The sequence below is a fragment of the Dipodomys spectabilis genome, unplaced genomic scaffold, assembly GCF_019054845.1.
Source record: "Dipodomys spectabilis isolate Male_0828 unplaced genomic scaffold, ASM1905484v1 ptg000163l, whole genome shotgun sequence".
Lineage (NCBI taxonomy): Eukaryota > Metazoa > Chordata > Mammalia > Rodentia > Heteromyidae > Dipodomys > Dipodomys spectabilis.
The window spans coordinates 16,054,966-16,079,209 of NW_024870840.1; the positions used below are offsets into that span (position 1 = coordinate 16,054,966).

At 43.6% G+C, this 24,244-nt stretch overlaps 1 protein-coding gene across 2 annotated transcripts in view; it reads left to right on the forward strand.

The window, feature by feature from the left end:
- Rfx4 (regulatory factor X4) overlaps positions 1 to 24,244 on the forward strand; it is a 142,135-nt gene that overhangs the window by 113,813 nt on the left and 4,078 nt on the right. For both annotated transcript variants that reach the window (XM_042693237.1, XM_042693238.1), the window contains 4 exons: positions 3,489 to 3,608; positions 4,020 to 4,181; positions 16,173 to 16,335; positions 18,659 to 18,797. In XM_042693237.1, coding sequence (XP_042549171.1) covers positions 3,489 to 3,608; positions 4,020 to 4,181; positions 16,173 to 16,335; positions 18,659 to 18,797 — 584 coding nt within the window. The remainder of the gene's footprint in view (positions 1 to 3,488; positions 3,609 to 4,019; positions 4,182 to 16,172; positions 16,336 to 18,658; positions 18,798 to 24,244) is intronic.

Below are 24,244 nucleotides of genomic sequence, written 5' to 3' on the forward strand. Positions count from 1 at the left end.
TTCTGCTATTGCTCAATTTGTCATTTGCAACTTAAGTTTTCTCCTTGTACCAACTCAGTTCGTGGAACTGCAACTATCCTAGGGATGATAACATTCAGATTTTAAATTTCTGCCTAGCAAGTATATCATAAATAAAGCTAAAATATAAAAGCCACAGTTAGGGAGAATGGATTTTGCAACACATATGAGTATCAAAGGGTTAAAATACAGGATACACAATAAACCAAATACCATCAATGACTGGAGTATTTAAAAGACTGTAACTCCAATGACTGGGAGTCTGGCGAAAGTGATAGAGCACCTGCCTAGCCAACCCAGAGATCTGAGTTTGAATCCCAGTATCACCAAGGGGGGGTGATACTGGGAGAAAAATGAGAAACGAGTAAGAGTAAGCAATAACAGTTCACAAAAGAGGAATTCTGAATGGACAGCAATCATATGAAAAGATGAGTGATTAGAGTAAATTAGGATGACAGTATTGGATATACTTTCAACTGTCAAGCATTTAATGTTATACAATACTGGTAAAAGCATCAACCACTTTGGTGAGCAATCTGGCACTATCTTCGTAAGACAAAAGATACAAGTTCCCTTGGACCCATCAACTCTAGTTTTAGTCCTAGACCCAAGGAAACAGATTTTTTTTAATATTCATTGCAGCCACTTTCCAATGGCTCCTTGTGCCTACAACCTATATTTTGTAAACAGGAGAATGGATAAAATGTGATCTATTCAGTGAGTGTCTATTAAACTAGAGCTAAACTATGAGTCCATATAGGTGGATCTAAAACACATCAAGATGCCAAAAACAAGTTTCAGAATGCTGTGTAAACTATTATGCCATTTCCATCCAGTTAGAAAACAATGCCATATATTATTTGTGGCTCTATAAATAACTGTGGTGAGAATATAAAATGTATGTGACCAATCAATTACAAGCTCAGGACAATGATTACTCAGGGTGGACTTAAGGGTTAAGGAAGACAGCACAGGATGGTTTCATCATTTCAATTAAAATATCTGATTGAAATGAAGTGGCATGTTAAGATATTATAAAGCCAGATGGCAAGTGTAGAGATGTTCATTTTAAAATTCTCTACTTCTCCATAAATGTTCAAAAATTTTCATAGGAAGAAGGACATTGTTAGATGCTATAAAACCTAGCCAACTAGATTACCGTATCACAACAGGAAAAGTCCCTGTAGTCTTTATCCTGATCTCTTTTTGCTTCACAGGATCTAATGATCACAGGCTCTGTAACTTTTTAAGAAAGTTATTTCAAACCCCTGAGCCTTCACTTAGCCAGTTTTATTAACTGAAAATGATAATACCTTCTTCATAATACTGTTGGAAAATTCAAAGAACTTCACCCAGTACATGTGGTAGAGTTAGTCAATACTTGCTCATTTGACTCACACCTCTGACAAATGTTGACTGAGCTTCTACTGGGTGTCTGGCACCGCTTATTAGAGAACAGGGGACAAGGCAGATAAAAATCCCTGCATGTGGAGAGTACAGTCTGGTGGAGGAAGGCATACAATAAAATTTTTTTAAATGTTAAATGCATAGTTTGGTAGATGGTAACAATGCTAAAGACAGAAATAAAGCAGAGAATGATGGCCTCTCTCTCTCTCTCTCTCTCTCTCTCTCTCTCTCTCTCTCTCTCTCTCTCTCTTTCTCTGTCTCCCTTCTCTCTCCCCCCCTCTTTCTCTCTCACCAATCTTTCTGTATCTGCCTTTTATTTTCCTTTCTTCTACTTGGCACTGCCCCTGTGGCCATGACACGCTGGCACAGAGCTACTTATTGCCCAATAACCTTAGTGATGGATTTCCATTCACTAAGGACACTAGCTGCTGTGAAGTCAGGGCCTGAGCTCATTGCATCCTTCATACTCAATACACAGAACAATGACCAACAGGTGACAATAGCTCTGTAAGCATTTGTTCAAAGGCTGATTGCAAATGAGGGGATAAGGTTGAGTGTGTAGACAATTTGCAAGATATCTGCCTATACTAATTAGCCTCAAGCTATTTTTTTAATCTTCTAGGGTGTTCTGTTCTTATTTAGCATTTCATAGTTGTTTCTTTCTATCCATGTTGCTTATAACCACAACCCTAGCAAATGATTTCTTTGTCATGGATACCTTTTCTTTTTAAGTACTTACTGCTGTCTTTTGACTTCTTTGATGCTACAAACCATTCATTTTGTGGTTCTTGGAATAGTAGCCATCGCTGCCATTTACCAAGCCTCTACAATGTCCTTTTCCTCACTGTCCTTCTTCTGCAATGTTGGCGTCATCCCTCCGGCTGGGACCATTTGATTGCATAATAGCTGCGAGGAACGTCAGGAACAGTCTTCAGTTCAAAGCCTGGTCATGCCACTTAACAACTCAGTGACTTTGACCAGTGACATGGCCTCTCTAAGCCCCAAGTTCTTCCTTTGTCAAAGAAGATCCTTGTTAGCTCACAAGTTATGATGAGGATTAAAAACAATAATAAACCTCCAGTGGCTAACAGAGTGAGAGCAGAGAGCAGAGGCTAAAACAATATCATTTTATTTTTGACATTTCAAAGGATGAGAGAGGGAGAAGAGATGAGAAGAATAGGAATAGAAATATCCTCCCTTTAAGATGACTGCCAGAGATATAAGACTTTGAAGGCACAGAAACTAGCATGCAAGAAAGTCTTTAAAATGAGAAATGTACTCATTGCCTTACTTATGTAACTGTCAGCAACCTCCCTGTACATCACCTTATAATAAAATTTAAATTAAAAAGAAAAAGAAAAATGACCCTTCCCATCCCCTTGTATGAAGGTACCTTATGTTGAAAATGAAAAGTAGTGCATGAAAATACAGAATTTTTCCAGTTCAATATGTTTTCCAAGGACCATGTGCTAAAGAAGTCTCAGAAACAATTTGGGAAATAACTCAGTTACTGCAAGTGTAAAATCTCAGTTTTACTCCCTGAATTGTGTCAGGCACATTGGTAGCTGCTGATGAATGAGGATTAAAAACAATAATAAATATATAATGGCCTATAGAGTGATGGCAGAGAGAAAAGGCTCAATAAGTATTATTTTATTTTTGACGTTTTAGAGGATGAGGGAGTGTCATGAGATATATCACAGTTCTACTTAGAGGCCAATGGATACCTGAGGCATGTTTGTGAAAGGAGTGGAAATGTGTGACAATACATCAATAAACACTGGGAAAGTGAGGGGTCCCGGGGTCAGGAGGAAGCCCGTTGGTGTATGGAGCTCAGCAGCATTTGGGAAGATGGCTCCGTGAGGGTTATATGGATGGAGCAATGAATTAATAGAATTGAGCGGGAATACAGCAGAGAAGAGACCTCACTGCCCATGTGGAGATGATTCATAATGGAGTAGAGAAGTGAGATTCTCGAAACATCCCTGGAGAACACAGTTGCATGTGCTGTTGACTAGGTGGAGAGGGACACAGGAGATGTCATGAGCTTTCTTTCTCACCAGGATCTTTTCATCTCATTCACTTGATGTTTGATGACTACGTACTCTACCTACTGGAATCTCTGCACTGTCAGGAGCGGGCCAATGAACTCATGCGAGCCATGAAGGGAGAAGGAAGCACTGGTAAGCCAGTCTTTCAAAGGGAGCAGCACTTCCGGTTTTCTAGAGATAAGAGTCTAACAGACTTCCTGCCTGGGCTGGCTTTGAACTGTGATCCTCAGATCTCAGCCCCCTGAGTAGCTAGGATTACAGGCGTGAGCCACCAGTGTCTGGCCAACCCTGTGCTTCCTTAATGCTGTATTCCAAAGAGCTTCATTACGGTGTCGTGAAACCCAGGTTGTCTTTTTCCTCTTGAAGGGGACATGTGTGTCTATGGGGATGGTCTTCAGTGCTGTGATGGCAATAGGAAACCATCCAAGGACTTTAAACAGGGAGTGCTGACAGGACACAGATTACAAAGTAATTTCCAAAGTCCTTTAAAGATAACTTTCTTTGGCATATGGGTCTTAAGAACCCACTGTTTTCTATTCATAGCAGAAGTCCAAGAGGAGATTGTCTTGACAGAGGCTGCTCCCCCAACCCCATCCCCAGTGCCATCATTCTCTCCAGCAAAATCTGCTACATCTGTGGAGGTGCCGCCTCCCTCATCCCCTGCCAGCAACCCATCCCCTGAGTACACTGGCCTCAGTACCACAGGTAACGCAAGGGTTTCAAAAGCTGTTGGTGGGGAATGGGTATGGAAAGCAAGAGCTTTTGCCGGGGGGCTTGTTTTTCCTCAAAAGACAAAGGGTAATGTCCAAACTTAGTATCATCTTGGATTTGTAGATGACTTGCTGATACTGATTTATTCACTGTTATATGTTCCATCTGCTGCTATTTTCAAGTTGGCAGATGAAGTACATGATTAAAAAAAAAACTCTACTGCTGAAATGATCGAATTGATATAAGCTTAATACACAGGTATTCTTATACATAAGAAAGGGAATTCAGCCTGAAGCCAAACTCAAGCCGTTACACTGGGAGCACAGACAGAAGCCATATGCATGGCAGCCCTGAGTGGGGCAGGGGCTGTAAATAGAGTTGGTCATGAGCCAGGCTAGAGCTGCTCTGTCCTTGGCTGGGAGACCGATGCTGCTTTGGGGCTACTCTGACAGGAGACCCACATAGCCAAGATGTACACAGAATTCTCAGGATTAGTTCATAGCCCAGAGTCACCTAAGTCTGTGTAGTAACTCATACCTAACAAAACCAAAAATAGAGACTCAGATATTTGTATTTGTCAGCGTTAACATGTGTCACCCTTAGCCAAAAGATGGGAAGATCCTGAGTGTCTGTTGATGGGAAAATGGATGTACAAAATATGGAATATTTAGTCTTAAATGACATTCTAACAAATCTGAGTATCTGCTTCAAGCCTCTCGCCTTTATTATTTAGGATAGGCTAAGGTGCTATAACAAATAGATCCAAAGATCATGGTTGAACACAGTACTGGCAGAGTACTCTATCCAAACAAGGCAACCATTGAAGCACTGCTTCCTTCCAACAATAGGCTCCACTGAGACCCCAGGACAGGCTTCTCAAAGTGTGGTCCACAGACCAGTGTCATAGCAATGAGAAAACACCATATAAGTACCTTTTTACCAACTGATCTGAAAACTGCAGGGATTGGACCCAGCAATCTTGTTCAACAAGCTTGCAAGTGATTTTTTTACTGTCACCAGCTAGACCCTATCTTTGGGTTGTATAAAATCTACAGCTACCTGGCAGGGCAGCAAGACTGGTATGGAAGAAAACCCATTCTCTTACAAGCCTGAGGTGATACACATCACTTCCACTTATATTTCATCACGTGGTCTCAAGTAGCTGCAAGAGAGGCTGGGAAATTGAAAGCAGCACACACCCAGCTAGCAAAGGGAAACAGATTCCCATGCCTCCCCAGTCTAGCTGACTAAATCTAGGCCGATCCATTCCTTCCCATCTCACACGTGTCCCCTGGTTCAGGCTCTCCTCACCTCTCAAAGCAGACACAGTGACTCTCAGGCCACCGCTCACCTCGAGCTGTTCACTTCCAAACTGCCCACTAAATTATGTTGGTGTAGCTCTTTAGAGTGCTGGTATCACTTAGCAGGCTTAAGAAGAGGAATTTTGATGAACAGGCTGATTTTATTCAATGAAAACAAAAAGGGAAAAGAATTTCAACATTATTTGCAGCTCATCAGCCACTCCAGGGTTCTTCTGATCTTGGAATTGTCCTGGATCTCTTACCTTCCCCAGGCAAGATCCCTAAGAGTGAGAATAGCCCAGAGGCATTTATCTGAATAATCGGAAACATCACTAGGGATGCATGCTGTCTTACTTCTGAAGTAAACAGGGACATTATGCAACTACATAGTTAGACATTATGAAGCTTAAAACAATGCAAGTTGAACACTTCTCACAGTGTGGTAGCAAATCAAACAAGGGGATTCTCCGGAAATGAGAGGATGGAACGTGCGTTCAGGAAGGTTCTATTAGGTCCTCATAATTCCCATCCAGCCTAGTGAGTTTGTCTGGCTTTCTTCATTGCTTTTTGGAGGCCGCAAGGTATGGCAGGTGGGATAATAGTAAAGGCCACAGGAATATCATAAATGTGCGTTCAGAGATTTCCGTGCAATGTGTTCGAGTCATAAAAGTAGCTTCTTAGAAATACAAATGTGAAACAGGCTCTCGTCAGATGATTGTAAGCTTTGAAGATTTTGGCACATTCCAGCTTTGTTCTCAGACTATCTCCAGGGAGTATTAAAAATGTCATCCTACATAAAAAACTATGTATAATATTTTTCTCAAGTACCACTTGTGAAATAGTCCATGGCTAAATGAACCTGGATCATGGCATGCTATGGGTCAGTCTTCTAGGAAATACAAACATGTATAGTTTTACAGACTTGTTACAGTGGACAAATTATGTATTTATGATCTATACCTAAAATTAGACAATGTATTGTTGTAGGCTTCTTAAATTTGTCCATACTTTCTTGGGACAATATCATAAATTGGAAAATTATTATGTAAATCTTACAAAAGGAATTTGCCACACCTTTTTATTTTCTCAAAAAAAGTAACTCAGCATATGGCTTTCATGCCCAATTAATTTTTATTTCCACTTTTAAATGATTGTTTGACTTATATCCCACTTATTTCCCAAAAAGTTTCTCAAGTATTTTACAGTAAAAACAGGAAAAGCAATGTTTTTTTCCCCTAAAGGATCCAAACCAGGAAGCAAGAAATAATATAGAAAAGGTGAGGAGAAATTTACTCAAACCTGTTGCTAAAAATGCTTTTTAACTTTAGATGAAATTTCATGGGACCTAGTTCACTTTGTTGGGTGTCCAGCATACTCTTGAGTAGCACTGATCAAATGATGTATTACCAGGTTTGACGAGTTGGGAGTCAAGGCCAATCAGGTGCCTGCGAGTCTTCAACAAATCAATGTCTCCCTCTTTAGACAGACACTTCCTTATTTTTCAGTTATGAAAAGGAGAACACTATCACCTCTGCTTTGTGAACACAAAGCAAAACCTTACACATAACCTTTTGACATCCTTTAATACACAAGGACTAGGGAATACAAAGTAGTACCGATAATGAATTGTGACTCATTAGGAAAACAGCCACTTGGCTTCTTCATAGCTATGTCTAGTATGTCTCAGTAGGTTTTCTTAACAGTGTATTTGTTCTTTGTTTTTAAGGGGAGGAAGGGAAAACAAGGGAAAGGGAAATGGAAAGGGAAGAAGAAAAGGGAAGGAAATCTCAGGTATCAAATATTGAATCCAATATATGGCCAATGTTGATTGAGGTTGGCTAACATCTACAGAAACGCCATGGTAAGAGACTAGTTCAGGGAGTCTTGAGTTTCAGGACCAGTTGCTCATACCTGTAATCCTAGCTACTCCGGAGGCTGTGATTTAAAGTCTGCGGTTCACAGCCAACCCGGGAAGGAAAGTCCACGAGATGCTTATCTCTTAATTACTCAGCCAAAAGCTAGAGGTGGAATTTTGGCTCATGTGGTAGAGTGCCAATCTTGAGCAAAAAAAAAAAAAGTTAAAGGAGAGTACTCAGGCCCTGAGTTCAAGCCCCAATACTGCCAAAATAAAAAGACTAGTTAAGGAATTCATTTCAAAAGACTCCTACAAACTAAAATCCACTGATTTATCTGTTGCCCACCCCCTCACACCCCTTTTTTTGAGCTTGTCAGGCGAAGTTCAGCAGCCTTAACTAGCAAAAATGGGCTCTTTTTCCTCAAGGAACTTGTCAAATGGTGCCAAATTAATCAATCCACTGCACATGACATGGGGCTTGCAATTCTTTAATGTCATTTCAAGCAAAATGTTAAGTTCTGCCTCTCTCTGGGCTGGGCTGCAGAAAGGCTCTAAAACTCTGGTTTATGATGTCATTTTAAACATTCCCTCCTTCAGCAATGACAATAAAAGTTAACTATTAAGCTTGTGGCTTCAACTTCCCACTGTGGGTTCCCTGCAACACAAAACCAGCAAATTAAAGGATTGAGATGGTAGCATGCCTAATGAAACAGAGGCAAACTCCCCATAAATGGCCCTAACTGTAGAACATCTGGCCTTCCCAGCTGCGGTTTCTCTACAGCAGTTGAGGATGTAACAAAGATAACTGACCCCTAGCCTTTTCAATAACAAAAGCCCAGTTATTCCCAGGATGGCTAAACTGAGTGGGCCATGGCAGACCTTAGTGACTCATTTACAGTGAATTCCTCCTCTTTCCATTCCAGCTCCTTCCTCTTCTTTAAAGGAATAGAATTAGGAGAAATAAACAGGGACTGGAAACATAGTGTCTAATGAACCCTTTGACTCCACACCATCAAGTCTTAGTTTGGTGTTGAGACCCAGGAAGTGGCCCCTTCGTTCATTGATTCATTCGTTCAGTAATTACGGAGTCTTTGTCTAATCTGTGCACTGCCCTGGGAGTACAGAGGTGACAAAAACCGGAAATATTTGCTGCCCTTGTGGTATTTAGCCTCTAGTGGGCAAGGGTCAATGCAGCCAGAAGCTAGTGGCTCATGCCTGTAGTCCTAGTTACATAGGAAGCTGAGATCTGAGGATCCTAGTGTGCACCCAGCCTGGGCAGGAAAGTTCATGAGACTCTTGTTTCCAATTAACCACCACAAGCCCAAAAGCTGAGCTGTGGCTCACGTGGTAGAGGGCCAGCCTTGGGTGAAAAAGCTAAGGACAGCACTGAGGCCCTGAATTCAAGTCCCAGGACCAACACACACACACACAGTCAATGAAGAAGTAAACAATCATGTAAATATGTAATTTTGAATATTCATAAGTGCTATAAGTAGACATAATAGTGTGTTATGAAAAATATAAAATGGGATCTGCCTTGGTTGGTGGTCACCCAATGCCTTTCCAAGGGGATCTAAGACCCGAGGAATCCCAAGGAGCCAGCCACATGGAAGCTGTGTGTGGGAAAGCACATTGTGGGCAGTGGGAATAGTACAAGCACAGGCCTGAGGCAGAAGAGAGCTTAGCATAGTGAGGCCTGACCTGTGTACGTACCTAAGGGAACAGAAGAGGAAGTTGCAGAGATAGGCGGAGGTTGCACACCATGAATCCCCCATCTCTCTCTCCTTCCCTCCCTCTCTCTCCCCCCCCCCCCCATACAATTGCTGCTCCTGGCCAGTTTTTTCCATCAGATTTTGACCATGGAGCAATTGGTATATGCTCCTTAAGCCCATCCACTTGAGGATCAGGGACACATGGAGATACAGCTGTAGGTAGGTGTACTCTTCCCCTGTCTCCATGTTGAAGGCTGTAGGCAATACTTAGTATCATAGAAATCAAGCAACATTCGTCCCAACAGAGCTTTCTACAATGATGGCACTGAGTCTTTTTTGGATGCTTTTATTTTTGTCTAAATGCTAGCTATCTAAAACAAGCCACTAGCCACGTGCAGCTCTTGATTATTTGAGAACTGAATTTTCCACTGTATTTGATTTTAAATCCTTTAAGTTCAAGTAAAAAGCAAGGCTTAGATGAGTTGGAAACTTGAGAGAAACATCCATGATGGTTCATAGAACCCAAGTGGGAAAAGGTTCAAATTATTTGGTTCAAGCTATGAAGGAAAAGGTGTAGTCAGATAGCTTAGAAAGCACATCATTAGCAAAATATCACCACTTCTGGGCTGAGGATATAGCTGAGTTGTGGAGAGCTTGCTTAATATATGCAAGGCTATGGCTTTAATTAGCAATGCTGTGCACACACACAAAATCAACAACAAATGAAGATGTACGACCAGAAGCAATGTAAATGTGGGCTGAATGTAGGCCATGGATCAAAGGCATTATTATCATTTTAGAGCTTGTTATACTAAATGCTCTACTGCTCCAGAATCTGGATCATAACATGATCTCCAGGAGTTCAAATGCACATAAGTCTGTGAAGAATGGTGGTTATGGAAAACCTGGAAACTGGGCAGATCTGAGTTCAAATCCTCATTCTACCATATAACCTGAGCAAATCTTTTAACTTTGAGGGCCTCAATTTTCTCTCCTGAAAAAGGAAGTAACACTATCTCAGAAAGCTGCTCTGAAGATGAAATGAGTCAATATATGAAAAAAAACAAACCTAACAGCCCACCAACCAGTAGCTCCCATCTGTAATCCTAGCTACTTGGGAAGCTGAAAAGAGGACAATCACAGTTTAAGGCCAGCTCAGGCAGAAAAGTTTGAGCAACCCTTTCTCAGCTCATACTGTATGCAGTGGTGTAGACTAGTTATCCTAAGCCCTGCTGAGCTTGAGAGGATCACCCTGTCTGAAAGATTCCATACCCATCAGCCCACATAGGAGAAGCCAAAACCAGGTGGATCGTAGTCCAGGAGTCCAAAAACAGATGGATCGGAGTCCATGGGCAGAGAGTTTAGTTCCTATCTCACATATAACCAGTGGAGCTGTGGCTTAAGTGGTGGAGTGCTCAGCCTTGAGCAAAAAAGCTAAGAGACAGTTCTCAGGCCCTGAGTTCAAGCTCCTGTAACAGCTCTCTCTCTCTCTCTCTCTCTCTCTCTCTCTCTCACACACACACACACACACACACACACACACACACACACACAGTTAGAATATTTTGTTGGGACACGGGAAGAAAATTATCCCTGTTCTCATATTACAATTTCAGTGCCATAAGGTAAAGCAGCTGCCCCGTTGGGTATCTTTATCGGATTCTGAAAGGTGAAGGATGTCCACCACTAACTATTCTCAGACTTTAAATGAACATGGATATGCGAATGTTGTGGTGTCTGGGAGATTTGAGAAAATAAGGGAATTAGACAAATAGGAAAGGGTTGTTACTGTTTCACCAGCAAATGAAAAGCATTAGAGTCATCTTAAAAAATTAAGCACAGATTTTCTTTCACTGGTTTCCTTTAAAACGCTGCAGTAACAGCACAATTCTCACTGGAGGTCCCTAGGGGTAGGAGAAGGAATGCAAGGGGTGTTCTTTTTTGCTCCCCAGGCAAAAAGGGTTTCTCACCCAAGCCAGTAGGTGTTAATCTGCTTAAGCCTGCCTGAGTGGACACGTTAGATTGCTGGCACATGGCCATTTAGAGGTTTTGTTCCCTAGACCACAGGGGCCCATTTTTCTAGGAGTTCCACTAGTTTTTTGTTTGATAACGTCTATTTCTAGCCACATTTATTCCTGCAACAACAAGTTCAGTTAAACAAAAATTTACTGAACATCTACTATTTGGCAGACCCTCTGTTGGGGATACAGAGATGAATAATGAACAGTTGCTGTTTCCCAAGGGTTCATATGGCAGTAACTTTCCCCTGCATTCTCTCAAGTGATGGCTGAGGTTATTGTGACGTTTTCCTACTGCTCCTTAACTGCTCCCCTTTTAAATATGTGCTGACCTGGTCTACTCCCCTGAGGTCCCAGGAGCTTCAAGAGTTAACTACTTGCTTGTTATGGCAGGCTCATTGATTTCCTAAGCTACACACACGCACGTGCACACACACACACACACACACACACACACACACGCACGCACGCACGCGCACATGCACAAGCACACACTCCCAACTCCATTCCAGTGGTGAAATCTATAATGCATTTCATTAAGGATTACAGAGGCTGTGCACATCCAGTAGAGAAAAATATAGATAAAGAAAACATGTTTAAAGCATCCCCAGTCCTGCCACCCAGAGCTAGCCTGTTATAATCAAAGCTATTCAAGTAATATAATTTCATGTGAGGTTTCGGATGCAACAGAGGGCACCTGCTAACCTGGTCACCTGAGATGTGATCATTTTTCCGAGTTTTCCTTCTGATCTTCCTGCAGCTCTAATACAAGATGCCCAGCACATCGCCTGCCACCGTCATTATCTTTAGTGAGACAGGGCGAGATGTAGCAGCCAAAAGCAGGAAGAAAGGGCATTTTCAGCCACACTGCCACACACTAAAAGTGTGTTTAGAAGTTTACCGTAATGGACTAAATTACTGTTGGGTGATGCTTCATCCCTGTTGTGTCAGTCAGCTTCCCACTACTATAACAAATGTTTCAGGTAATCAACTTATAGGGAACGTTTACTTTGACTCAGTTTTAAAGGGAGTTCAGTCCATGCTCAGTTGACCCTCTTGCTTTGGGCCTGTGTTGGCACATCGTGGCAAGAAAGCATGGAAAAGTAGAACCGCTCACCTTGTGGCCCAGAGTAAAGAGAGTGAGGAGGATCTGGGTTCCCACGGCTGGCTTCAAGGATATGCTCCCAAAGACAAGAAGTCTCCCACTTCCCCGCCTCTTTTTTAAGTTATAATTTTATTGTTATTATTAAGGTACTATACAGAAGGGTTAGCATGTCGTGCATAAGTCAAATAATGAGTCTATTTCTTTTCTTTTTCTTTTTTTTTGGGGGGGGGGATCATGTCTCCTCTTCCTTTGTTTTCCCCCACTTTCTACCCCCCAACCCCTGCCCACAAGTTACATGGTTCATTTTGCACATAGTGTATTCTGCATACTATGATTGCATTCGTTCATCTTAAACTCTCTTCCTTTCTGCACTCTCTTTTGCTTTACCCCAAAGAAAAAAGCCCGAACGTAAAAACAAACATTACTACTACCAACAACAACCACAACAAAAACTCATGTTTCCATTTCCTGGAATTTGTTTCAATAAATAGTATGTTAAAGGTTCACAGAAGTTAACACCTTTGCGTTCCTCCTTTAGTTAGACTGTGACTGCCTCCAGTTCTGTGTCGGTTATCATGTCCAGTTTCAGATTTAGCTTCCACATATGAGAAAAAACATGCTGCATGTCTCTCTAAGCTTGGCTTACCTCATGTAACAAGATTTGTTCTAGGGCCATCCATTTCCCTGCAAATGACATAATCTTATTCTTTCTAATGAATGAGTAAAATCCCATGTGTCTTTGTACCATATTTTTACTGATCCACTCATCTATTGAAGGGCATCTGGGCTGTTTCCATCCCGTGGCTACTGTGAACAGTGCAGCAATGAACACGGATGTGCAGGTGTCTTTACCATAGCCTGACTTGTAGTGATCTGGTGGGTACCCAAGAGTGGTATGGCTGGGCCATCAGGAAGTTCTACGTTTAGTTTTTTGAGGAACCTCCAAACTGCCTTCCAGAGTAGTTGTACTAGTTCACGTGGCCACCAACTGTGAAATACAGTTCTTTCTTCTCATATCCCCACCAGCATTTGTTGTTCTAATTCTTGATGTTGGCCACTCTAATGGCCTTTAATCCTCTGTTTCCTCATTTATGAGCAGGGGCTAATGCTTCTTCAGATGTTTTTAAGGCCCTTAGCCTAGTACCTGGCCTACAGTAGATGCCCACTAAATGTGGTCATCTCTTTGTGTTCTTGGAATGAATTTCTGTCACCTCATTAAGGGGGGGGGGCGTTTCTTACATCCCAAAGGATCTTTCTACAAGGCTCTGTTAATAATTAACATAGGGTCCATGTTTCCTCTCATATGTAGTTCTAAATTATACACATACATGAAACTATACAGAGGGTCAAAGACTGTTAGACACAAACTTACTAACGTATGTCATACACAGGGGCAGATCCTGATGATGACACTATCAATTGAACAAATAACTTACTGTTTAACAAAATGAACCTCAGGAAACCAGAACATGTGTTGTTTTGTGAGTCGAGGAGACTAAGTGGAAAGGAACAGATGAATGGAGAGAGGAAGGGTGGGTGGATGTCGTTATAATATTCAATGGTACATATGTGAAAATGGATGGGGTTGTGAGAGATGGAGAAGAATGACAGAAGGGGTGACATTGATCAAGATGCTGAATTGAAACCCGTTTGTACAACTACTTAAAGATAATAAAAATAAACACAGCGAACTGAAAATAAGATTCCATTTCCACATTCCTTTAAGACATTCTGCCATGTGATTGACACAGCACTCTTCTGCCAACTCTGCCATGTTCTGTGCTGTTTGTGTAGCTACCCCTGGTGCTATTTTAAAATTCTTCTGGGATTCTGGGAAGACAAAGGAAGGAAACGCTGCAGAAAATACACAGAAGCCCAGTGTTTCTCTTTGACATCACTGAGCAGCGACCATCCTTAGCGATTCCTCCAGTTGTCTACACACAAGGGGATATTGCCTCCTGTTCCTTCTACCTTCCTAAGTTTATTGCCACTATATTGACAATAAATGTGTGTGTGTTATTTAATCATACAATGTTTTGAAAAAGTGTGGTCAAGAAATAATTTTTTGAAACATGGAAAGAATTTTCAAAAAGAACTATTCTAAATTCCTGCACCTGATCACCTAACTGTGCGTGCATCAACCCAGAGTTTTCATCCGTTGTGTTTAAAGCATTGTGTGACCTAATGAGAGCTTGCCTGTCCTTCATTTTGTGGAAAAACTGCCTCCCCAAAAGCAAACGGAGCCCTCAAAAGCAAAGTAAATGTGAAATGTGTTTAAGTGCTAACATGAAAAATTTGAGATGTTTTGGAAGGTAGTTTTTCTTTAGTGGTGAGTTGTGAGAAAAATGAAGCAAGCACCCGCGGGTATTTATGATAAAGATTATGTGACAGATGCATTCTGGGGTGAGCAATATTCACGTGTACGGCAGTGTTTTTCATAACAGTAATATAGGTTGTTCCACGTCAACTTGGGTTATGAGTGCTCACACTTAGGGTATCTGAGGTAAACCTGAGTAATTTTAGATGCATCCTGAGCATCCATGATTTTTCCCTCAGTGGTTGTCTTCTTGGAAACATATTCCCAATAGATACCAAGAGTCTCTTTTATTTTAAACTTTATTAAGAATTAAGTTGTCTGATAAGTTTATTTTATTGCTGTTCGTGATTTCTTAAATGACATTTAGACAATACCGTCTTATAAAATTCTAACCATCCTGAGGGTGTTTAATTTTGTCAGTCTTTTTTTTTTCCTTCCCCCAGTTTCTTAGCACTTTTGCGATACCCAATTAAAAGGAAATAAATGGAATTAATAATATGTATGGAATAGGTCACAGCCCAGGTCACTGTCTAATAATCTTCAAAAAGGCCTGGGTAGGCAGAGCCACAATAATCTACTTAAGTTTGCTTAAAGCAATTTGTTGGATCCTTAACACCTGTTGAGTTAAGCGCTGAAAAGTTAATTTGCAAGGCTGGCCTAGGCTACCCTGTCCCAAGATTATTTTTTTGTCCTTCCTCCTTCCCTCCCTTCCTTTCTCTCCCCCACCCCCACCGCCCCAACCTCCATTTTTCCTCTTTCCTTTTCCTTTTCTTCCTTTAGAAAGCATCTTTTGAGGATGGTTCTAAGGGTTGAAATCAGGCCATAGCGCTGGCTAGGTAGTTAGTTACTCAACCACTTAAATCGGGCTCTAAACATTCTTTTGCTCTAATTATTTTTGAGAAAAGGTCTTGCCTTTTGCCCAGGCATGACTGGACCGTGATGCCTCTATTTATTCTTTTTACCATAGTTAGGATGACAGGTGTATGCTACCATGTCCAGCTTTTCCACAAAATTGGGCAGGGGTGGAGGGAGTCTCACGAAGTGTTTTGCTTAGGCTGGCCTTGAACCGTGGTCCTCCCAATCTCAGTCTCTCGGGTAATTAGGATTATAGACAGGAATGAGCCACTGGTACCCACTTAACATTTTCAATGAATGTCTTTGGGCCAACAAACTGTACTGAGTTCTGAAGCATCAAATAGTGAGCGAAACAGGGAAACAACCCTGTCTTAACGGAGCTTGCCATCTGGGGGAGAGGCATTTATTAAATCATATTCCATTTAGGTATAGGATTGCAGATTGCAATAGGCACCACGAAAATGCACCCAAGGCGGGAGGGAGCTCATCTGGTATGCGGTTAGTAGACATGTTATCTTGTCTAACAAAGTATTTGAAAAAAAAGGAGCAAGGATTCCAATTAGGAATAATGGCGTGTATAAAGGTCCTGTAGTGCAAAGGTCCTGTGGTATTCTGGCAAAAATGAAAGCTTTTGCAAATTGACCAGCTATGAGGAAGGCAGAGGAGCCCAGAGGATGCTTGCAGAGGAGATCAGCAGTGCCAGAGACACACAAGCCTTGTGGAGATTTTTACTTTGGTCCTTCAGGCTCATGGGAAGCCACTGCAGTATCGTGAGGAAAAGCACGTCAGCATAATACAATGTACCTTAATCTGTCTCCGCAGGAGCAATGCAGTCCTACACGTGGTCTCTGACATACACGGTGACGACGGCTGCTGGGTCCCCAGCAGACAACTCCCAGCAGCTGCCCTGTATGAGGAGCACCCACGTGCCTTCTTCCTCTGCCACGCACAGGATACCAGTCTACCCCCACAGAGAGGAGCACGGGTAGGTGCTTTCCCGGGCTGCTGAGGTACCTGGCACCATCTCATCTAATCCCACCACAACCAGGGGGGAGGGGAGCCGGGGGAGGGGGAGGGAGGGAGGTGGTAGTGGTCCCATTTTACAGATAAGGAAATAGAGACAGGGTTGGTCAAACTCCAGTGTCCCCACAGGTGACTAATGGAGGGGCCCCAGGGTGAGCATGTCCCATTGCAAAGCCCTTGTTCTTCCCACCTCACCCCCCCCCCCACAACACCTCCCCTGCATGGCTTCTGGTTCATGTTGTGGCCTTCAAAAGCTTCACTCAGGCTAGGCACCAATGGCTCACGTCTATAATCCTACATACTCAGGAGGTTGAGATCTGAGGATGATGGTTCAAAGCCAGCCTGGACAGGAAACTCTGTGAGACTCTTATCTCCAATTAAACACTCTCCTCAAAAAAAAAAAAAAAAAAAAAAAATGCTGGAAGTGGAATTGAGACTCAAGTGGTAGAGTGCAGACCTTGACCAAAGAAAGCTCAGGGACAGGGCTGGGAAGGTGGTTCAGTGGTAGAGCGCTTGCCTTGAATGCATGAGGCCCTGGATTTGACTCCTCAGCACCACATAAGCAGAAAAAGGCTGGAAGTGGTGCTGTGGCTCAAGTGGTAGGGTGCTAGCCTTGAGCTGGAGAGCTGAGGGACAGAGTACAGGCCCAGAGTTCAGGCCCCATGACAGACAAAAAAAAAAAAAAGCTCAGGGACAGCGCCCAGGCTCTGAGTTCAAGCCCCAGAGCTGGCAAAATATAAAATACATAAATAAAAATCTGCCTTTGGGCAGTGACTCTCCACTCAGGGAATGCTTTGTAACTCTGAATATATAAATCAAAACTTTACTTTTTGCAAGTCTTAATAACAAAAGTTGCTGTGATGAATAAAGCACAATCCATTAAAAAAAAAAAAAAAAAGTCCCAGTAGCATAGACAATCTTTATCAGAAGGCACAGACCTGACCATTCTTTTTATTTCTTTTTCTTTCTCTGTGTGTGTGTGTGTGTGTGTGTGTGTGTGTGTGTGTGTGTGTGTGTGTGTGTGTGTGTGTGTGTGTGTGTGTGTGTCTTGGGGCTTGCACTCAGGCCCTGGGCACTGTCCCTGAGCTGTTTTGCTCGAGGCTAGCACTTTGAACCACTTGATCACAGCTCTATTTCTGGCTTTTTGGGTTTTTTTTGGAGATGAGTATCATGGACTTTCCTACTTGGGCTGGCTTTGAACCAGGATCCTCATATTCTCAGATCTTAGCCTCCTGAGTAGCTAGGATTGCAGGCATTATCCACCAGGGCCCAGCTCTAATGAATATTCCTGATGTTCACAAGAGATGCTGCCATGGGATGCAGGTAGTCTCACCTGCACTCCCAGGCCAGGTCCCAACAAGGCAGCTGTTGGATGGAGGAGGAGGAGGGGGAGAGAAAAACTCCTCAGGTTGCTTCTACAATGGTGGTCTGGCATGAAGAAGCAGGGTGTAGACAAATGCCACAAGCCTTGGGTTATGAATGATTTGTATATCCATAGCTCCCATGTCCCCGAGCTATCAATGGGGCAGACATTTAGAGCACTTTCCACTCATTGAGAATGGCCTCTGAAAAGCTGTTTTAGAGATTTCTGAATCTGTACGGATGGCAGAAGAATCACTGGAGTGGTCATGGGTCTCTTTGCTGTAAGATGTTAAGAAGGAGAGGCATGATAATAATAGGTTATGGTTTTAAAGATCATCACCCATGTGCTCTCTAGAATAACCCTGCGGGCCATTGTTGCAAATGCAACAAACAGTAGCCGGAGAGCGCACTGCTACAAAGTGGGAAAGCCTGGCTTAGAACTGGGGCCTCGGACTCCAGAGCAGCCATCACAGTGTTTCCCCCAGGAATGGGGGAAAACACACATCCTTGTCCATAGTGGCCAAGCAGAGGCCCCAGTACGGCAGAAAACACAAATCCTAGAGCAGTGTCTTCTCTTCTTTCCTTCCTTGACTTCAGGATATAATGTGGGGCTTGGGACTGCAATAGGAAGGTTTCCAGCACGAGTTACGCTTTGCTCTGGGCTGGATTCCATCCCCTGAGTGCTCCAGCTCTGTCCCTAAGGGTACTGAGGGAGAAGGAAAGTCAACCTGGGGTTTAAAAACTGTCACAACAAGGCCAAAGTATGGAGATGGTAGGAATCAAAACAAAGAAGAATGATGGAAGAGGCAGGGGGGAGGAGGGAAGAACAACAACAGCAAAAAGGGTTGATTTTATAAAGTTGTCAGACTGACTTGTTCTCCCAGTTATGACTCACGCTATGCAACATGCTCGCTGCGTTTTAGGTACACGGGAAGTTATAACTATGGGAGCTATGGCAACCAGCATCCTCACCCAATGCAGAGCCAGTATCCGGCCCTCCCGCACGACACGGCCATCTCTGGCCCTCTCCACTACTCCCCTTACCACAGGAGTTCTGCACAGGTGAGCCAGTGGGCCTGTTGGCTCCATGCACTTGTGGTCCAGTCCAGTTAATTGAACACAGTTAATAAGTCCTTTGGGAGACCATGTGTGACCCATGGTTCCCAAAGAGAGAACGATCTTTTCATCATTACCATTTCTGCCCTCCCAAGGGGAGCCCTGGCTTAGCCCTCAGTGGGAATCCCCGGTGGCTGGCCCAGTGGGCACTTGGCTGGCCAGAGATCACAAACCACCTCCTCTCACTTATCTGGGTAGCTTAACAGGTCTCTTTTGGTCCTCTCCTCTGTTTGACCCTTCTCACTGGTCTACCCAACCCACCTGGAATCTTATCCAGAAGAATCCTCTGCAAATGGACAACACCCTGTGTCATGGACACTCAAGACACTATAGCTCCTTGGGTTTCTCCCTATCTAACAAGCTGAACCAGCCCTCTGCTGCTGAGGTAGCCCCAAATCAGGGTTGTACCTGGGACACAAGTGTTAGGCCTTCTCTTGGTCTCGGACTCTAGCCTCTAACTCCCTTCAATTCTGCATCCTGAATGTCTCTGCATCCTGGCCGTCTTGGCCTCAGCACAGGCCTTTGGCATTTCTAGCCTCTTTGTCTTTAAAGCCTGGCCCTGCCTCTGGCCTATCCCCTATACTTCAGCACGGAACACAGCACTCCCTCTCTGGCCCATCATTGCTTTCAAGGTCCAGATGAGTTCTTTCGCAGTTTCTCATCACTGTTACCTCTCTAGCCTGCCCACTAACTTCGGAGGCCCCTTGACTTAGCTGCCCCAGCCTGTGCACAGTTGTCTTGTCAGCATGGAACTCTCCCATGTCTTTGTAGGCGTTGTTCCTCTCTTCCCGGGAGTTTTCTCCCTTATCATTGAGGACAAGCATCTCACAGCCGTCCTGGCATTTCCTGAGCTTCCTCCTGTGCCTCTCTTTGGGCCTCCTCTGTCACACTTTCTATAATGAGCTCAATTTCCTGTCGACAGGAGACCCCCAAGCTCCTTGAAGGCAACGAGTAAGTCTATATCCCCATGTTACAGGACATGGCACCCATCAAAAAGATGAGCTAACTTTCCCTGGCTGCTTAGCATGTGCCAGGCTCAGCAACAAGAGCTTTCCACATCCTTTAGATAATGCTTACCAAAGAGGAAGTGAGTCTCAGAGTAACTTGCTAGAGCACTGGAACCTTAGGCAATGTGACTCCTGTCCAGGCTCACAAACACACCCTCTGTGGCCAATCTGACATGGCCTCACTGCTTACTGGGCGGATGAACCTATGGAAGGAGCCGTCAGCACAGCCCATGGTGTGGTAAAGCAGCGAATGCTTGTTTTAGTCTACAGGCACCGGAAGCCATGGTGGCATTTAAGTCAGGGAAGGGCAAAATCGGAGCTATGTGTAAGAAAGAGAGCTCCCAGGAATCCCAGAGGATGATCCAGAAAAGACTGGCAGAAGCAAGGAGTCCTGCTCCAAAGCACTTGCAGGAGGCTAGGAGAGAGGCTGCAGGATGAAGGCTAGGCCCCACATTGCATCAGCTGTCAGCATACAGACTTGCCTCACAGGGAGGGCACGGAGGAGAATGTATCCACAATACTTGGGCACTCAGGGCAAACAGGTGTGTGTTTTGATTTCCATCTCAGTACCCAGGGGAGCCCTAGTTTAATCCCCAGACAAGCCAAGAAGTTGATTCCACTAAACCATTACCTAGGGCATTCATTACAGGTCTCCACCTGCGTCACACGTAGATGCCAGCTCCGTAGGTGCTGCCTCTCCCGAGAGCAGAGTCTGTGCTGCTCCCCAGGATCTGCTGCATGACTCAGAATGATTGCCATGGCCCTGGAGCACACTCTAGGTAGCTCGTTCATTTATTCATTTGCTCATTCATTCCTTCCTCGTATTGTTTCTGGGGGCCCACTGTACACAAGTATGGCCCCAGCCCCTGAGAATACAGTGGGGAAGGAGGCAGAGGCAAGCTTGCTGTGGGAGCAAGAGCCTGCATCCAGCAAGAGATAACAGCACCAAGCCACAGGCTCAGGCATTATCTTCTCTCCTTCCTTACTCACCCCCAGGAAATTTCAAGAGCTGGTTTTCAGGGATGATATTTTTAAAGCCATTGCCATAAAAAGCATGCAGACCCTGGTGATCAAAGATAGGTCTGCAGTTGTGGAAGACACAGTAGACCCTAACCAGAACACCATCATTCAATAGCTGGTCTTCATGGCAGGGCCCAAAGACTAAGCCAAGGTCCACAGAGGAGCCCTCTGTTTTGTGAAGGAGATGTGAAAGGCCCTAGGGGCCTGAGACAGCCTCTCCAACATCATGCCTTGTGATTCTCAGTCAAAGATTTCTGGCATCCTCTCATTACACGGTGACGTGGGGGGGAGTAGGGGAGGGAGAGAGAGAGAGAGAGAGAGAGAGAGCAAGAGAAGAGAGGAGAGAAAGAGAGAAATGCATGTATGTGCTGTACTTTATGGTACATGGCTTAGTCTCCATCTATAAAGTAAGGTGGGCAGAAATTAATTATCTCTCATCTCTACCCAAATCAGTGGATGAAGTCAGTGTCAAAAATGTCACTTTCCTAAGGGAGGTCCTGTCTAAAGACAAAGGATCTTTAAAACACACACACATACACACACACACACACACACACACACACACACACACACACACACACCACTCATACAACAAACACTTTTCTAGTCACTTTGAAATAGACTTATTCAACTTCTGGAAGACTGCATTTTCCCTCCAGTTGTTAAACATGAGACTCAGCCTTAGATGGCAGTGAAGCCATGCCATCTATGCAGTAAATAGCTTAAAGCACAAATTCAAACACAAATTCTCCAACTTCGAACCACAGCCCCAAAGCCTGTGACCCTGAAACTAACTACCCTGCTCTGGAGAGCAGAAGCTAATCTCTACTGCTACTCTCAGTAAGTATCAAGTTATCACAGAGATAAAGCATACACCTTCTTTATGAGTGCTTTGGTGTAAGGGGGAGAGTACAGGGGAAACCCCATTGCAGGGCTCATTAGTTTTAGCTTTGCGGAGCAGAGGTCAAGTTGCCCCATCCTGAGAAAATGAATATCACACTCTACTATAGAAGACTCACTGGGGAAAACCATCAGTCTGAATTGAAAGGAAAAAAAATCACTGAAAGGTAGTTAAAGAAATGCACTTGTTCATCAGCACCAGAGTGACTTTTGCAAATTATTTTCTGTCAGATTGCTTTATGCATCCCAGCCTTTTATGCTGGAAGTCATTTTAACTTGTTTTTCATATATATATATCTATATATACCTATATATAGATATATATATATATGCCTGCCCTAGTTGGTCCTACTTGGTTGCATACCACCACCGAAAAGAAAAGTACTCCTCCCAGCCCTGCTTGAATTCTTTTCACTTCTGAACTTCTGGGTGGAAATATTTCTGAGCCACATGTCCATGGAACCTCAGCCCTATCAGCAGCCATGAATGTGCATTGTAACTCTAGAGTTCAAAGCAGTTTGATTAACTGGAAGTTGTATGGCTAGGAAATATACTTAAAGTGGACCAGAATGTGGTAGTTCATTTCTCATCTTGATGGCCTGGATCCAACTTCATCAGCCAATCACCATCTCTCCCAGGTTTCCCAGCTGCCTGGTCTAAACCAATCCAGGGCCAGAGGTGCTAAATGTTTGCTTATGGTACTTCACTTTGGGGAGAGCATCTTGGGTCAAAGGGAAAACAAGACAAAACAAAAAAAAAACCAAACCCATAATGCTGCAGATTGGAGAATATAGGGGTTCCTTGGTTGAAATTCTAGTCATGCCTCTCATTAATTCTGCGCCTCAGTTTCCTCATCTGAAAAACAGGGACAATGATAGTATCTATTTGATGGAATCAAATGATTTCACTAAGGCTAGACTAGAACTTGGCTCAGAGTTATGACTATTTGCATATATTATCAGGCTTTGTCACAGTTATAATATTATATCTTGTATGATTATATAATTAATCTCTGTCTTCTCACCATAGCGGATCTGTGGAGGCAAGTACTAAGTGTTTACCATTCATATTCCCAGGGCCTACCACAGAGCTCAGGCCTTAGTGGTTACTCACTAAGTCCTTGTCAATGAAACCAAGGAATGAATAGTTTCTTATTTTGACACCAACTTGCCCTGTGACCTCAAGCAGGTCATTTCCCTTCTTTCCATATCACCTGTAAGTAGAAAGGTGGGACTATCAGGTCCGTCACTAAGGCTTTTCCTATCATTAATGGATCACCAGCCTATCCTCTGCAGAAAGGAAGAGTATTAACGATAGCCTAATATGAGAGTTCTGTTTTATAAGTAGTCATTCTCTGAACACTGACCCTAAAAGTTCAGCAGATATAGACTCTCTGACAAGAGTTTTGGAGGGTTATGTCCTCTTCCAGAAGAGGCCAAAAGGAAACGTGCCTGGGGGCAGCCCCCTGGCAGTCTCTGGGTGCCGTGAGAACCGCCTTTCATAGGAAAACAGTTTGTACTCTGGCTTGGGCCACCTTTCACCCCTCATTTGAGTGGAGGCCCATTTGGTAAGGGGCAGGGATAAAGGACTCATTCTTTCCTCTCTGAGTGTAGGAAAGTCAGCTCCTGGTGTAGGGAGTCATTTCCCAAAATAGACTTCCTAATAGAGCTCCAAAGAGGCCAAGAGGCAATCACAGCTGAGATGGACTTACGCCATAGCTACTGGGCAGCAACTTTGTGTTCACACTAATGCACACACATGCACAAGGCTCACAAGCACCCCTCACACACTGGTCTCAAGCAGTGGTTAATTAGTGATTTATCTCCATTTTAAAACTAGCAGCAACAGCTTATGATCTGACCCACAGAATAGAAACTTCCTGTCATGGGTCCTCAACAAAAAGCGTCTTTATTGAAGCAGCACTTTTGGGACCCCAGGGTCTGTGCCCAGCTTTAGCGCCTTGAATGAAACCAGATGTACAGTGTGAAAGGTGAGGTGAGTGCCGCAGACCAGCCTCTGCCACTCTCGGCAGACCAAATAGAAGCTCCATTGCTGGTGTTATTCACCAGGCCAAGGCAGCAGGCACTTTGACCATCTCGCCTTTCAATGGTCTCCTCACCATGGGGAAAACGAGTCACTGACTCATTTGCAATTAGCTGACCTAACAGGACAGAATTTTCCATGCTGGATTCAGTGGTAACAGAATTGTATTGTCACACTGGAGATATTTTGAGCCAATCTCATTTCCAGGCAAATTGCTCTTTAGAGTCTGTGACACAACCTCTGGACACAGCTGCGTGGAGGGTCCTTGACAAGGCACATAAAGAGCACTTTCTTAACTTCAGTGGGGAAGGAGCTCTGAACATTATTACATTTTACCTACCCAAGCTAAGGCCAGGAGGACTGCGTCGGGAAGAGCCAGCAGGCTGGGGGTCAAATGAGCATTACAGGGCTTGGCTGTGCAGG